At 38.7% G+C, this 14192-nt stretch overlaps 1 protein-coding gene across 2 annotated transcripts in view; it reads left to right on the top strand.

Annotated features, from left to right (window-relative positions):
• The window catches only part of SLC35F5 (solute carrier family 35 member F5), a 47896-nt gene extending 35131 nt beyond the window's left edge, over positions 1-12765 (top strand). For both annotated transcript variants that reach the window (XM_002712407.6, XM_008258490.5), the window contains exons 13-16: positions 127-217; positions 6773-6927; positions 7450-7543; positions 11862-12765. In XM_002712407.6, the coding sequence (XP_002712453.3) occupies positions 127-217; positions 6773-6927; positions 7450-7525 (322 nt within the window). In that variant the 3' untranslated portion in view covers positions 7526-7543; positions 11862-12765. The remainder of the gene's footprint in view (positions 1-126; positions 218-6772; positions 6928-7449; positions 7544-11861) is intronic.
• Positions 12766-14192: the final 1427 nt, after the last annotated feature.

Here is a 14192-nt window from a genome sequence, read left to right as displayed (position 1 = left end):
CAGCTCATCCTAAGCTTTAATTTTGCTACTGGTCTCTCAGCCTGTATTTAGGGTAAAAAGTCTTTATTCAGTGCTTTTTTTTGTTCTTTTATTTTTTTAATGTAGAAATGTATAATTTTTTTTTAGGGGCTGCTTTCTTACCTCATCATTGATAGGCACACTTGCACTAAGCCTTACAATACCTCTGTCCATTATAGCTGACATGTGTATGCAAAAGGTAAGGAAAACTACTTACTAGATATTTTAAGTATATGGTTTTAAAAAAGCTAAGGAATATGACTAAATTATAAAGGATATGAATATGAATAAAACTTGATGTATTTTCTCCCAAAGTGTTTGATGTACATAGAATTATAAAAATTATCAAAGAAATGCATTATTTCCTGACTTTTAAACTTTTCAATGTTTCCCTAAATTTTAACAGCAATATTTTTATATGTAGTTTTCCAGTTTTTGAGCTTATTATGGTCTAAGTGTTTTTGTGTTAGAACAGAATAGGGGATACATTTTATGATAAAGTAGTAGTATTTTGATTTCTAAGATAAACTTCAGAGGTTCCTTAACACTGTGTTAATACTACTATAGATATGAGCAGCACATGAATAATTTTGTTTCTCAGTGAATGTTCATCTCTGTCTGGAATTAGTAGAGGACGTGTTCCTTCCCTCATCTGTGAAGTCCTGGTCTGGCCATGGGGACTCTTGTGATAAACATTGGCAATGATAACATCACAGAAAAGAAAAACCAAGGTCTCTGCCAGCTGTTTGGAAGGGAGGAGTTTCGTCAGTGCCCCTAGGGTTGGTAGGAGGAAAGAGGTGTGACTGCTTACTGTTGGAAGGTGGAGTGCATTTATCATGAAGTATAGTGTTTTGAAGCTTCAAATCTCCGTGCTAAGTAACAAAAGTGTGGCAGGAAATACTTGAAAGTCCAAAGGTATACAAATGTATACAAGTAATAATCAGATTTTGTAGCTATTTTTTAGGCCTTTGTGTAGTTTTTTAGGATAAAGGCAAAATACTCTCAATGATAATATAGTATGTGCATTTTTTTTTTTTTAACAGGCAGAGTGGACAGTGAGAGAGAGAGACAGAGAGAAAGGTCTTCCTTTGCTGTTGGTTCACCCTCCAATGGCCGCCGCGGCCGGCGCACTGCGCTGATCCGAAGGCAGGAGCCAGGTGCTTTTCCTGGTCTCCCATGGGGTGCAGGGCCCAAGCACTTGGGCCATCCTTCACTGCACTCCCTGGCCACAGCAGAGAGCTGGCCTGGAAGGGGGGCAACCGGGACAGAATCTGGCGCCCCAACTGGGACTAGAACCCGGTGTGCTGGTGCCGCAAGGCGGAGGATTAGCCTAGTGAGCCGCGGCGCCAGCCCTAGTATGTGTGTTTTTTTTTTTGTTTTGTTTTTTTTTTTTTTTTTTTTTTTTGACAGAGTGGATAGTGAGAGAGAGAGACAGAGAGAAAGGTCTTCCTTTTTGCCGTTGGTTCACCCTCCAATGGCCACCACGGCCGGCGCGCTGCAGCTGGCACACCATGCTGATCCGAAGGCAGGAGCCAGGTGCTTCTCCTGGTCTCCCATGGGGTGCAGGGCCCAAGCACTTGGGCCATCCTCCACTGCCTTCCTGGGCCACAGCAGAGAGCTGGCCTGAAAGAGGGGCAACCGGGAAAGAATCTGGCGCCCCGACCAGGACTAGAACCCAGTGTGCCGGCGCCGCTAGGCGAAGGATTAATTAGCCTATTGAGCTGCGGGCGCCGGCCTAGTATGTGTATTTTTAAAATGTTTTGTGCTTACATTTAACTTTTTGTTTTATGGTTCAGTAAATTCTTACTTATTTGTCATGATTGAAGAATGGAGCTCTTCTCAATTAAGTCTCATATACTGTGTATTTTCAAAGAATGTGAATGTGTATTATAAAGTATACATAACACTGAAATTATATATCATTAAATTATTTTTCTAAAAAGATTTATTTATTTGAAAGCAGAGTAACAGAGAGGGAAAGACAGAGAAGGATCTTCTCTTGGGTATAAGTTCAAGCTTCCTTAAAAAAACAAACTGTCAAATAGAACACACACAGTTTTCCTTCTCTACCTTAAAAATAGGAGGAGTAATTGTTTCTGTCATTATATTTATTTAATTTATTCATTTGGGAGCCAGAGAGAGAATGAGAGGACACTCTCATCCACTGATTCACTCCATAAATGCCTACGCAGCTGATGTTGGAGTGGGACCAGGGCTGAAGCCAGAATGGGAAACTCAATCCAGGACTTCCATATGGGTGGCTGGAACTTAATTTCTTGTTGCCTCACATGGTCTGCATTAGCAAGAAATTGGAGTCAGGAGCTGGAGCTCAGTGTTAAACCCAGGTACCACTGGTTGATTCACTCCCCAAATTCCCACAACAGCCAGGGCTGGGTCAGGCCAAAGCCAGGAACTCCATTTGGGTTTCCCACATGGTTGGCAGGAACCCAAGTATTTGAGCCACATTTTCTGCCTCCTAGGTGTGTAAGCAGGAAGCAGGATCCAAAGTACAGAGGAGGGGCTGGTATTGTGGCAAAGTGGGTTAAGCTGCTACTTGTAATGCCAGTGTCCCATATGGATGCCAGTTCAAGTACTGGCTGCTCAACTTCTGATACAGCTCTCTGCTACTGCACCTGGGAAAGCAGAAGAATATGGCCCAAGTGATCAATTCCCTGCATCCATGTGTGAGACCCAGATGAAGCTCCTGGCTCAACCCTGGCTGTTGCAGCCATTTGGGGAGTGAAACTGAGGATGGAAGCAACCTCTCCCCCACCCTGTAACTTTGCTTTTCAAATAAATAAACCTTTTTTTTTTTTTTTAAGTGCAGAGTAGAGGCCAGCATTGTGGGATTAGTCACTACTTGACATCACATACTAAGTGCTGGTTTGAGTCCAGGACACACTGCTTTCCTTCCAGCATCCTGCTAATGCACCTGGGAAGGCGTTGGCAGATCAGTTGGGCCCTTGCTACCAATGGAGAGGACCCAATCGAATTCTGGCTTCTTGGGCCTGGCCTAGTCCTGCCCATTCCAGCCATTTAGAGACTGGACCAGCAAAAAGATTTTTCTCTCTCTCTGCCATTTAAGTAAATGAATATTATTTATTCATTTTTAAAAAAGATTTATTATATATTTTTGAAAAAGTGCAGGATAGCTGAGATTTGAATCAGGCACTCCAGTATGAGATACGAGCATCCCAGGTGGCTGCATAACCCACTGTGCCACAACACCTGCCTCCTTCATTAGACTCTTTTACAGATTTTAATAACATCCAGGTCCTTCCTTATCTCAGGATAATAATCCTGAATATCAAACAAAATTATTCTATTAAACTGGGGAAGTACTGTATATTTCAAGATTCTAATAGACAGATGTGGAAGTCAACTTTACCATACTGACTTAAAAACAGGCTTTGGCTGATTGAAAATAAAGGCTAATTTTAGGGAATTTTTTAAACTCAATGTTATAGAAGACCTGGTTTTATTACATGATTTTATAGTTTGTTTAATCAAGTATTTTAAGATTAAAAAAGAGAGAAGACAAGGGGAAATATATGTAAATGTAATTGATTAGAAAAAATAACCAATCAGTCTTTTGGACTGTCTGAACCTCTAGAATGGGAAACCAATTAAATGAGCAGACTGGGCCTTTGGCGGGGGATTGAGGGTAGGGAGATACTGGAAAAAGTAGCAGAGTGTATCAGAGCTACAATAGAAACTCAGGAAGAAAAATCTTCTACCTTCATGGGTCATTTTTGCTTTTATTAGCCAATATACATTTAGTTTCTGAATTTTTAGCACTTATTAACATTATTGTACTTGACATAAATTAGCTATTTTATTCTAGAAGCATTTGATACAGTAGGAAGCATCTCTGATGGATTCAGATTTATATTAAGATATATTCAGGGATCAGAGAATAATTTTTGTTTACTTCAGCAATTTTCCTTTTTTCTGACTTTATTATTTTTTAATTATCTTCATAGGTTATTGGTAATCAAAGTAGAAGTTTTATGAGCCAAGACATAAATAACTGCATTGTTGAGTATAAGCTTTGCTTTTAGAGATCTTCTAGGGCTTTATTATCTACTTCTATACATTTTTTAAGTTTTTATTTATTTAAGAGGCTAAGCGTGTCAGAGACAGAGAGAGCTCCCATCTGATAGTTTACTCCCCAAATGCCTGCAATGCCTGGGATTGGGCCAGGGTTGAAGCCAGTAATCTGGAACATGATCCAGGTCTCCCTTCTGAGTGGTGAATCCAATTATTTGAGCCATCATTGTAGGGGTCTGTATTGGCAGGAAACAGGAGTCAGGAGCAAGGTGCAGGAATGGAGCCCAGCTATTCTGATGGGGGTTGGAGACTTCTTAACCACTAAACTATATGTCCACTCCCTACCTTTATAAATTTTACTTTTATTCAGTTTAAAAAATAGGGTTTTTAGTTGAATAGTCACAAAGTCATTCTATCAGCTCTATGTACAGTTTTAGCTCTCATAAGTTTTTCACACTTTTTATAGTTTTGGATAATTTAAATGTATCATGGTTTCTCTAGATTATTAAATATTCTGGTAAATATGTTATAAATACTACTAATGGATAACTAGAGGGTTTTTAGTTTCTCTTAATGGCTATTTTTGGGGGATAGCTTTTGTGTATCTGTACCATACAAATAGGTGTGCATGTGAAAAATTGTCCAAGTGATTATTCTTGTATTAAGACATTCTCACAAAACCCCTTTAATCTGATGAATGATACTCTGAAATGAAATATGTTTTCCACCAGAGGGAGTCTTGGGTATAATTCTAAGCTTCCTTAAAAACATCAAACTGTCAAAGAGAACACACAGTTTCCTTCCCTATCTTTTTTTTTTTTTTTTTTTTTTTTGACAGGCAGAGTGGACAGTGAGAGAGAGAGAGACAGAGAGAGAAAGGTCTTCCTTTGCCGTTGGTTCACCCTCCAATGGCCGCCGCTGCAGCCGGCGCACCGCGCTGATCCTGGCAGGAGCCAGGAGCCAGGTGCTTTTCCTGGTCTCCCATGGGGTGCAGGGCCCAAGCACCTGGGCCATCCTCCACTGCACTCCCTGGCCATAGCAGAGAGCTGGCCTGGAAGAGGGGCAACCGGGACAGAATCCGGCGCCCCAACCGGGACTAGAACCCGGTGTGCCGGCGCCGCAAGGTGGAGGATTAGCCTATTGAGCCATGGCGCCGGCCCTTCCCTATCTTAAAGACAGAAGGAGTTATTATTTCCATTATTATATTTATTTACTTGGGAGCCAGAGTCAGAGAACACCCTCATCCATTGATTGACTCCATAAATGCCTACATGGTTGATGTTGGAGTGGGACCAGGGCTAAAGCCAAAAGTGGGAAACTCAATCCAGGTCTTCCATATGAGAGGCTGAAGCTAAGTTTCTTGAGCCATTACTGTTGCCTCCCATGGTCTGCATTAGCAGGAAGTTGGAGTCAGGAGCTGTAGCTTAGTATCAAAACCAGGTACCATGATAGGGGGTCTTAGCTGCTAGCCTAAATGGCCTATTCCCATCATTATTTTTAAAGCACACTAACAAGATGTCTCCCAAAATTCTCAATAGTTAATCAGTACAGGTTTCTTTGGCAATTGTTTTTAACCATTAGTTGAATATAGATGGTAAAGGTAAACTAGTCAAAAGGGAAGAATTTTTTTGATAACTGTATCATCTCATTATTTTGAATTTTCTTGACAACCATGATAAATGAATTAGAAGATCAGACTTGGTGACATCAGAGGGCTCTTCTGTTCTGAGGCTTGTCTTCTCTAACATTCCTTAGTAAATATTCCTATGTATTTTCATTATTTTGCTTGGTCATTATTTCATTTTTAACTTGTTTCATAGTTTCAAGTGTCTTTGATAGAATTGTTAATAAGAGGTTCACAGGGGCCAGCACCGTGGCACAATAGGTTAATCCTCAGCCTGCAGCACCATCATCCCATATGGGCGCTGGTTCTAGTCCCGGCTGCCCCTCTTCCAATCCAGCTCTCTGCTGTGGCCTGGAAAAGCAGGAAAAAATGGCCCAAGTGCCTGGACCCCCGCACCCGCATGGGAGACTGGGAAGAAGCACCTTGCTCCTGGCTTCGGATTGGCGCCACTCCAGCCGTTGCGGCCATCTGGGGAGTGATCCAATGGAAGGCAGACCTCTCTCTCTGTCTCTCCCTCTCACTGTCTGTAACTCTACCTCTTAAATAAATAAATTAAATCTTAAAAAAAAAAAAAAAAACTAAGAGGTTCACAAAAGTTGCACTTGAGGTTTTGCTTGCTTTTAGTACTATCTTTAACAAAGAACCATAATGTAACACAATAATAACACAACTATGACATTTTTTTTTTAATGTAAGGTTTTTGAAGATGAGTTCAGGAACTGAGGGGGAGGGAATAGGCAGTGACAAGCAAGAAGAGATGGTGATGTGTGTGCAAGACAGTAGCTTCACAGTAGATGATCCTGTTTTCAGTGTACTCCGTGAAGTAAATGAAGGCTACCTGGCCTTTTCTTTAGCCTATTTTCCAAGCAGAAAATATTGTTGATTATTTAGGTAATTGAACTCCTGGGTTCTTATATTTAATGATAACATAATTAATAATATGTTTTCAATGCTGAGTATTATCCTCTTGATGTTTTAACATTTCTGTTAGTTTTTGTAAATAGGAAAGTTATATTAAAGGGGAAATTTTCCTCAGTGATAATTGCAGGTCTGATTTTTTTCCCTATCTTTCATTTTTAGGTGCAGTTTTCTTGGTTATTTTTTGCAGGCGCTATCCCAGTATTTTTTTCATTTTTTATTGTAACTCTCCTATGCCATTATAATAATTGGGATCCCGTGATGGTAGGAATCAGAAGAATTTTTGCTTTTATATGCAGAAAACATCGAATTCAGAGGTAGGTTGATTTCCACTGTAGGTTTTTAAAAAATAATGTTTGCTAAGTAAACTGAAAATCAGATCGTGCTAGCCTGTGAGGAATTACTGAAAGATTACACATGATCTCTGTGTTATGCTAGATAAAAATAAAGTAATCTGCTCAGATCCTTTAGGTGGTAAGAGTTTTTTCATTGCTACACTTCAGAAAAAGTGTTTTGATTTACAGGTAGAACTAGAGTATTTACTGTTTTGCTATAATGTTATTTAAATAGAGAACACCTTTATTGATTTGAATATAATTCATAATAGAATGATAGAATTGCCTCAAATTCTCTCTTCTCTACTCCTTTCTTTTTAAGAGAGGAAGCTTTTTATATTGTTCTATAAAAAAGAACTTGGGACAGGTTAAGAAATCTTGGCTTCATTTTAGATCTGCCAGTAACTTGCATCCAGACCTCACAGCTTCTGCCAGTAGAATAAATCACTTTTAAGGTTCCCTTAAAACTCTAAAACTGCCCTTAACTATTGCTTTTTTCTTAAGAGTTCCAGAAGACAGTGAACAGTGTGAGAGCCTCATTCCTATGCATGGTGTTTCACAGGAGGATGGAGCTAGTTAGCTGTTGCCTAGAGCCCAGGTTTGTATGTAAGCTGGCATTAGTGTTGCATAAGATTCTTATTCTTGTTCCATTATTGGTTATTTAAGAGGCAATTTCACCTAAAGGCTAAGAGAGTAGTCTGGAATCAAACTGCCTGTGTTCCAATTCCACCTTCTCCATGTCCTAACTGTATAACCTTCCCCCCTCTTTCTCTTTTTCTTTCTCTTATGTATTTATTATTTATGTAAAGTCAGAGTGATAGAGAAAGATCTTTGATTTGGTGGTTCACTTCCCCCAAATGGCTCCAACAGCCAGGGCTGGACCAGCCTGAAACCAGGAATCTACATCTCCCACATGGGTGGCAGGGGCTCAAGTATGTGGGCCATCTTCTACTGCTTTCCTAGGTGCATTAGCAGGGGTGTGGATTAGAGGTGGAGCAGCTGGGGCTTGAACTAGTGCTCATATGGGATGCCAGCGTTGCAAGCAGCAGCTTAACCTGCTGACCGCAACACCTGCTCCTACATGGGTACAGGAGCCCGAGTGCTTGGGATATCTTCTGTTGCCTTTTGAGGCACATTAGCAGGAATGCTGGATTGGAAGTGGAGCAGCAGAGATTTGAACCAGCACTTCAGTAGGGGATGCCAGCATTCCCAGCAGCAGCTTAACTCACTGTCCCCACAACAACAATCCTGGTTCTTTTTTTTTTTTTTTTTTAAAGATTTTATTTATTTATTTGAAAGGCTGAATGTCAGAGAGAGAGATGGAGTTGCACAGAAAGAGATCTTCCAGCCACTGTTTCATTCCCCAAATGGCTACAGTGGCCGAAGCTGGACTCAGCAGAAATCAAGAGCCTGGAATTCCATCTGGGTCTCCCATGTGGGTAGCAGGGACCTAAGTATTTGAGCCTTCTGCTGCTGCTTTCCCAGGTGCATTAGCAGGGAGCTGGATTGAAATGCAGCTAGGACTTGAACTGGATGCCAACCACTCAACCCCAGTGCTTTACTTCTGTGTTTCAATTTGCTTATTTGTGAATTGGGGTCAAAATTGAAACCCACTCATAATGTTACTGGAAACATTAAATTCTTGGAAATTTAGAGTACACATAATAGTGACTAACTCAAATTAAGTGACCAGTAAATTTTAACTAGTTTATTTTTAAAAAGATTTATTTATTTATTTGAAAGGCAGAGTTACACAAGAGAGAGAAGGAGAGGCACAAAGAGAGAGAGAGAGAGAGAGAGGTCTTCCATTTGCTGATTCACTTCCAAATAGCCACAACTGCCAGAGCTGCGCCTATCAGAAGCCAGGAGCCAGGAGCTTCCTCCCGGTCTCCCATGTGCGTGAAGGGGCCCAAGGATTTGGGCTATCTTCTCCTGCTTTCCAGGACATAACAGAGAGCTGGATGGGAAGTGTAGCAGCTGGGATTCGAACTGGCACCCATATGGGATGTTGGCACTGCAGGCAGCAGCTTTACCCGCTATGCCACAGTACCAGCCCCCAAACTTGTATTTTTTTTCATGTTAAGGGTCATAATTTTATTTAATATTATACTTAAGAAAAATATTTTATCTCTGATTATAAAATTAAGAAAAATGTGTTATATAGTCTTTTCTCTGTGCATGTGTATGTTTTGCCTAACTAGCACAATCTGTTCCCTGATTCTCTGTGCTTTTGTATTTAAAATGTTTCAAGAATATTTTCCCGTTTTTTTAAATTATAAGAAATACTATCTTTTATATTTCTGGGATGACAGAGTAGGTGATATTTAATAATTTGCTAATGAATACTTGAAGTAAGCATATCTTTGGCATATACAAAATTATTATTTATTTAGAATGAGAGATTAAGTTACCAGAATTATGGAGATGCAGGTCCCTTGTGAAAGATCTTTAGGCAATTTATATTGAAGTGTTTCCTGATTGTAGTCAGGTTTCCCTTGCCGCCTAGACTGTTGAATAACTCCTGTTACATTCTAGTGTTCCTCTTGGTCTTGAAGCTTATATTTCACTATCTTCATGGTAAATTTCTCTCTAACCTAAGACTGATTTCTAGGTTTTGTTTTTTAATCTAGTTTTTACTGTGCTGATGGTCTTACGTGTACATCATTATAATGCTCCATGCGATTTCTTGTTCAAAGCAGCTAGTCCTGCTGTGCCCTACCTAGTGTTGCCCTTCAGGCTTTCATTCTTTTCCCATTCTGAAGAAATCATTTAAATGCTTTTGCTGATTCTTTTGGCATTTACTTCCTTGTCCCTGTAAATACCATGCTTTTGCTTCTGTTTCTTTAGTTTTCATTTTTGGGCATCTTCAGTGGACTTTTCCACCAAAATAGTTAAACCTTCTCTGCTCCCATGCCACATGCCTGCCTTTCTAATCTACATCATGCCTACCTCCTCTGTATTCCATCATAATTAATGCATAATTTCTACTAGACCTATATTTAAGGTTTACATCGCTATGACAAAATGAACGTTACTTATAATGAAACTATGTAGGGTTCTACCTGGTATTTCCCCAGTCCAGAGAACCTTTGTTACCAGCATTTTTAGTTTCTGAGAGAAGACACTTGACCATCTGCGAAATGTAAGGGGAGGGCACCTGCGTACCTCCAAGGTTTTTCTATACACTTGGTACCAATATTATATTTTTTAGTTGTTTCCTCATTCTTCCAAGTGGTATTTCTCCCTTATGTGCTAAAGTTGACAGCTCTCTTCTTAGCTCTCTGATCTTCTCAGTCTGTGTAGTTTATTCCTTTTATTTTAAATTATTTATGAATTTTTTTGAAAGGCAGAGAGACAGAGATGAAAACAGAGAGGTCTTCCATCTGCTGCTTCATTCCTTAGATGCCTGCAATAGCTGAGGGCTGGGCCACGTCAAAGCCAAGAGCTAGGAATTCAACCCAGGTCTCCTGTGTGGATATCAGGGGCTCTGCTCCTTGAACCATAACTAACTTGAGCCATAACTCCCAGGATGTGCATTAGCAGCAAGCTGAAATCAGAAGTAGACCTAGAACTCAGAGGGCTTCCGTAGCCTTGGCAGCTCATGACAAGAGCCTAGGGTGATTACTGATGCCATAAACAAGAGTGTCAATTTGTTAAGTCAACAACAGGAGTCACTGTGCACTTACTCAAGTAGGATCTCTGTCCTTAGTGTGCTGTACATTGAGATTTAATGCTATAACTAGTACTCAAACAGTATGTTTCACTTTATGTTTCTGTGTGGGAGCAAACTGTTGAAATCTTTACTTAATGTATGCTAAACTGATCTTCTGTATATAAAGAGAATTGAAAATGAATCTTGATGTGAATGGAAGGGGAGAGGGAGTGGGAAAGGGGAGGGTTATGGGTGGGAGGGATGTTATGGGGGGGAAGCCATTGTAATCCATAAGCTGTACTTTGGAAATTTATATTCATTAAATAAAAGTTAAAAAAAAAAAAAAAAAGAAGTAGACCTAGAACTCTAACCCACACACTTCCATATAGAATGTGGCCATCTCAGGTGGTTTCTAACTACTGAACTCTGGTTTATTTCTTTTAGGAAAAAAATAATCCCTTCATTGCCTTCTTAATGAGCTTTTCAGAAAAGAGTGAAGCTAAGTCTGTGTTTATTTGCCATTCTTAAGTTTTTTTAAAAAAAATTGGAAAGTGTGTTGTGGTACAGTGGTTTAAGCCACCATTTTGGGATGCCCATATCCCATATCAGAATATCTAGGATTGAGTCCCACACCCACTTCCAATCCAGCTTCCTGTTAATGCACCTGGGAAGCAGCAGGTGATTTCCCAAATACTTGGATTTCCATTACCCACCTGAGAGACCCGAATGGAATTCCAGGCTTTGGGCTGGTCCAGCCCTGGCTGTTGCAGGCAGCTGGGGAGTGAACCAGCAGTTGCAAGATCTCTCTCTGTCACTCTGCCTTTCAAATAAATAAATGAATGAATACATACTAAAATCTTTAAATACACAACTATAAATACAATTATTTTTAAAGTTTTTAAATACTATAATTTATGCAGCATCTTTTCATAGCATGCTGTGCATTATTCCCAGGGTCATGCTCAAACCCACCCCAACCTAGGCAAAGTTTCAGTATTTCTGGAAGTGAGAGTTGGACAAAGGGGAGATAGTAAAGACTCAAGACAATCGATTGTAGTAGAGGAGTGTAGAGCAGAGCAGGTTGGGCAGCAGTCTTTGTCTCTTGTAGGTGTAATAGTGAAACATACCAGTAATACACACTGCTAAGACACAGTCTGTAAGCACTTATAGTGTTGAATGTCAGCCTTTGACATTGCTGTAGAACTCAAAAATCAAAACTATGGAAATCAGAATCTAATCATTTGTCTGTGTTTTTTGTTTTTAGCTTGATCATGGAACGTTATACGGCGAAGAGACAATCTCTGGCAAGTTTTTGTAGAAAAGTGTTTCAGTGCCTAGTCTGAAAAATAACAGTTTCAGTTCTTTGAAACTCTAAAATATATTTTCCTCATATCTGTTTTCTTCATTTTCATAATGAAGTACTTTGCTATGTAGCTGTATACATATCAAAACAATGGTAGGAAGTTCTAGTCCATAGTCCATCTACAGGACCAACCTGCCTTACACGTCCCAAGAAATTCAGCTGGTGAAATCAATTAAACTAATCAAGGAATAAAATCCTAATGTTATTTTCATGTTTATTAGATGCTGGACTGTGTTATGGAAATATTTTCAAGTAATCATTTATGTAGATCAGTGTTTCTGACAGGAAAAATGTTAAGATAAGCTGGCTGCAATAGGTACGGATTATATTTTTTGGTATTGTAAAATATTGCAAATTAACTACACAGGAAAAATTGTCTAATTTATGCAACAAGTATGTTCATGCAAATTTGATGGAAATTTAAAGAGAATAAATATTTGAGAACAGATCTGGTTCACTTACACTACATATACTGTATTATCTTTTAATAGTATTAGGTGCCTTGTATTTTAAATCTGTGACAAACCATGACAAATTTTTAATGGGAAGTATTATTGTCAAATGAAGAATTACATATTTCTAAAGGTTGTATTGTTGTAAATTTAATTGATAAAGCTCTGTTTAATTTAGAGTTTTGAAGAAATATTCTCTCTTCAATTAAGACATTTTCATAATGGAATGATTTAAATTGAAGTGATAAAAGAGTATTATTAAAATAAAATGTTTATATATGTATTTGTGTATTATAGATGTATCAAGTGATTTCTAATTTTTGCACATATAAATCTACCAAATTACTCCAGAACTGAATGCCTCTTTTTTTGAAATAACTTAGTTTTCCTGAATAAAGTTTTAGTGGTTGCCAAAGAAGAAAAGCAAGAAGGAATTCTCCTTACCTATGACTTTTTACTCTACTAAATATAAAATATTCACAATTACAACCTTAATCTTAGATTTCCCATGTATTTATTATTTGACTGCACTGGAAGTCTTTTCATTATAGACATGAGAGAACATATGTCCCAGGACTCACAGTGATTTCATTAATCAGACTCTATTCCCTTTTCAAGTTTTGTGGGAACAGTTCTCTTAAAAGTTTCTCAATGATTCTGATTTTTTAAAATTCCCTTTGCATATTTTAGTTTTAGTCTGTCCTATTCATGTTCTTAAAATTGGTTTAGTGTTACTGGGAATTTAAGATGAAATTTAGCCATCCTTATGATCTTTCTGCTTAGTACTGAGAACTTCTGTATCATATTAATTTAAAAGATGGCTTATGGTAATTTACAAAACAGACAGCTGTCTTCTCATTTGGAGACATCTTAGTTCGTAGGCTAAAAATAATGTTGATTTTGTTATACTTTTGATCTGTTCATCTTGACATGGTAGAGGCATGTAAAGAATGTGGAAGTAATTTTTTTTTAGAAAGAACTTAACATTGCAATTACTAAAGGCTAATTATGGTAGAAATTTACTATTTAGACACTTCTACTCTGTTTTTGCTATTCAACAGTTCACAGAGATCTTCAGCAATTTACAGGGTAAAATACTTGATCCGTATTATTCTGTAAACATGGTAGGAAAAGAGATTGAACTCAGAATTTTTTGCTTACTCCTGGGCTGTCGGCTCACACCATAGATCATATTTTGTCATTCCGGATTCTGGGAGCAGTAAGCCTTAGTTAGCATGCTGGGTGGATCTCCAGCAGGGCTTCTACAAGGCTGCTGTATTTTGATTGAAGAAAACTTCCCTAGAAAGAAGCGCCATAAACTGGCTAAATGGGAGTATGAATTTTGAAAACATTGGCTCACCTTTTCTCTCAGGATTTATGTATCTGAATGATTGTTATATTTGAATAGTGTAGTCATAGTGAGTGTGCACCTGAAGACTTCCATTCTGCACTTTTGTAGTTAAGAGTTCATCTTCTCAAGAAATAAGGTGCTAGGCTCCTTCCAATCTGGATCTCCCAGAAACAAGGGGTCAGGGTGGGCAAGTCTTTGGAAATGGTGGGTGGGAGAGGTTACATGCAAGTGCTCAAGTCCTTCCTCTCTTTTTGAGCAGTTTTGACACATGATTATATTTTTCTGAATATATCTTGGTTTCAGTCTTCTACTTTTCCACCCATACATAATTTAAAGCCCACTATTGTATAATGCTTCAATTATGACCATGACTGGAAAAAAGTCTATTTTGTCAGACTTTCTATTAGGTAAACATCAGAATCTCAAGTA

Source organism: Oryctolagus cuniculus, chromosome 3 (assembly GCF_051225735.1).
Source record: "Oryctolagus cuniculus isolate XC-2025 breed Fujian yellow rabbit chromosome 3, ASM5122573v1, whole genome shotgun sequence".
NCBI lineage: Eukaryota > Metazoa > Chordata > Mammalia > Lagomorpha > Leporidae > Oryctolagus > Oryctolagus cuniculus.
The sequence above is the reverse complement of the archived record's forward strand: the minus strand, read 5'-3'. Positions and strand labels throughout refer to the sequence as shown.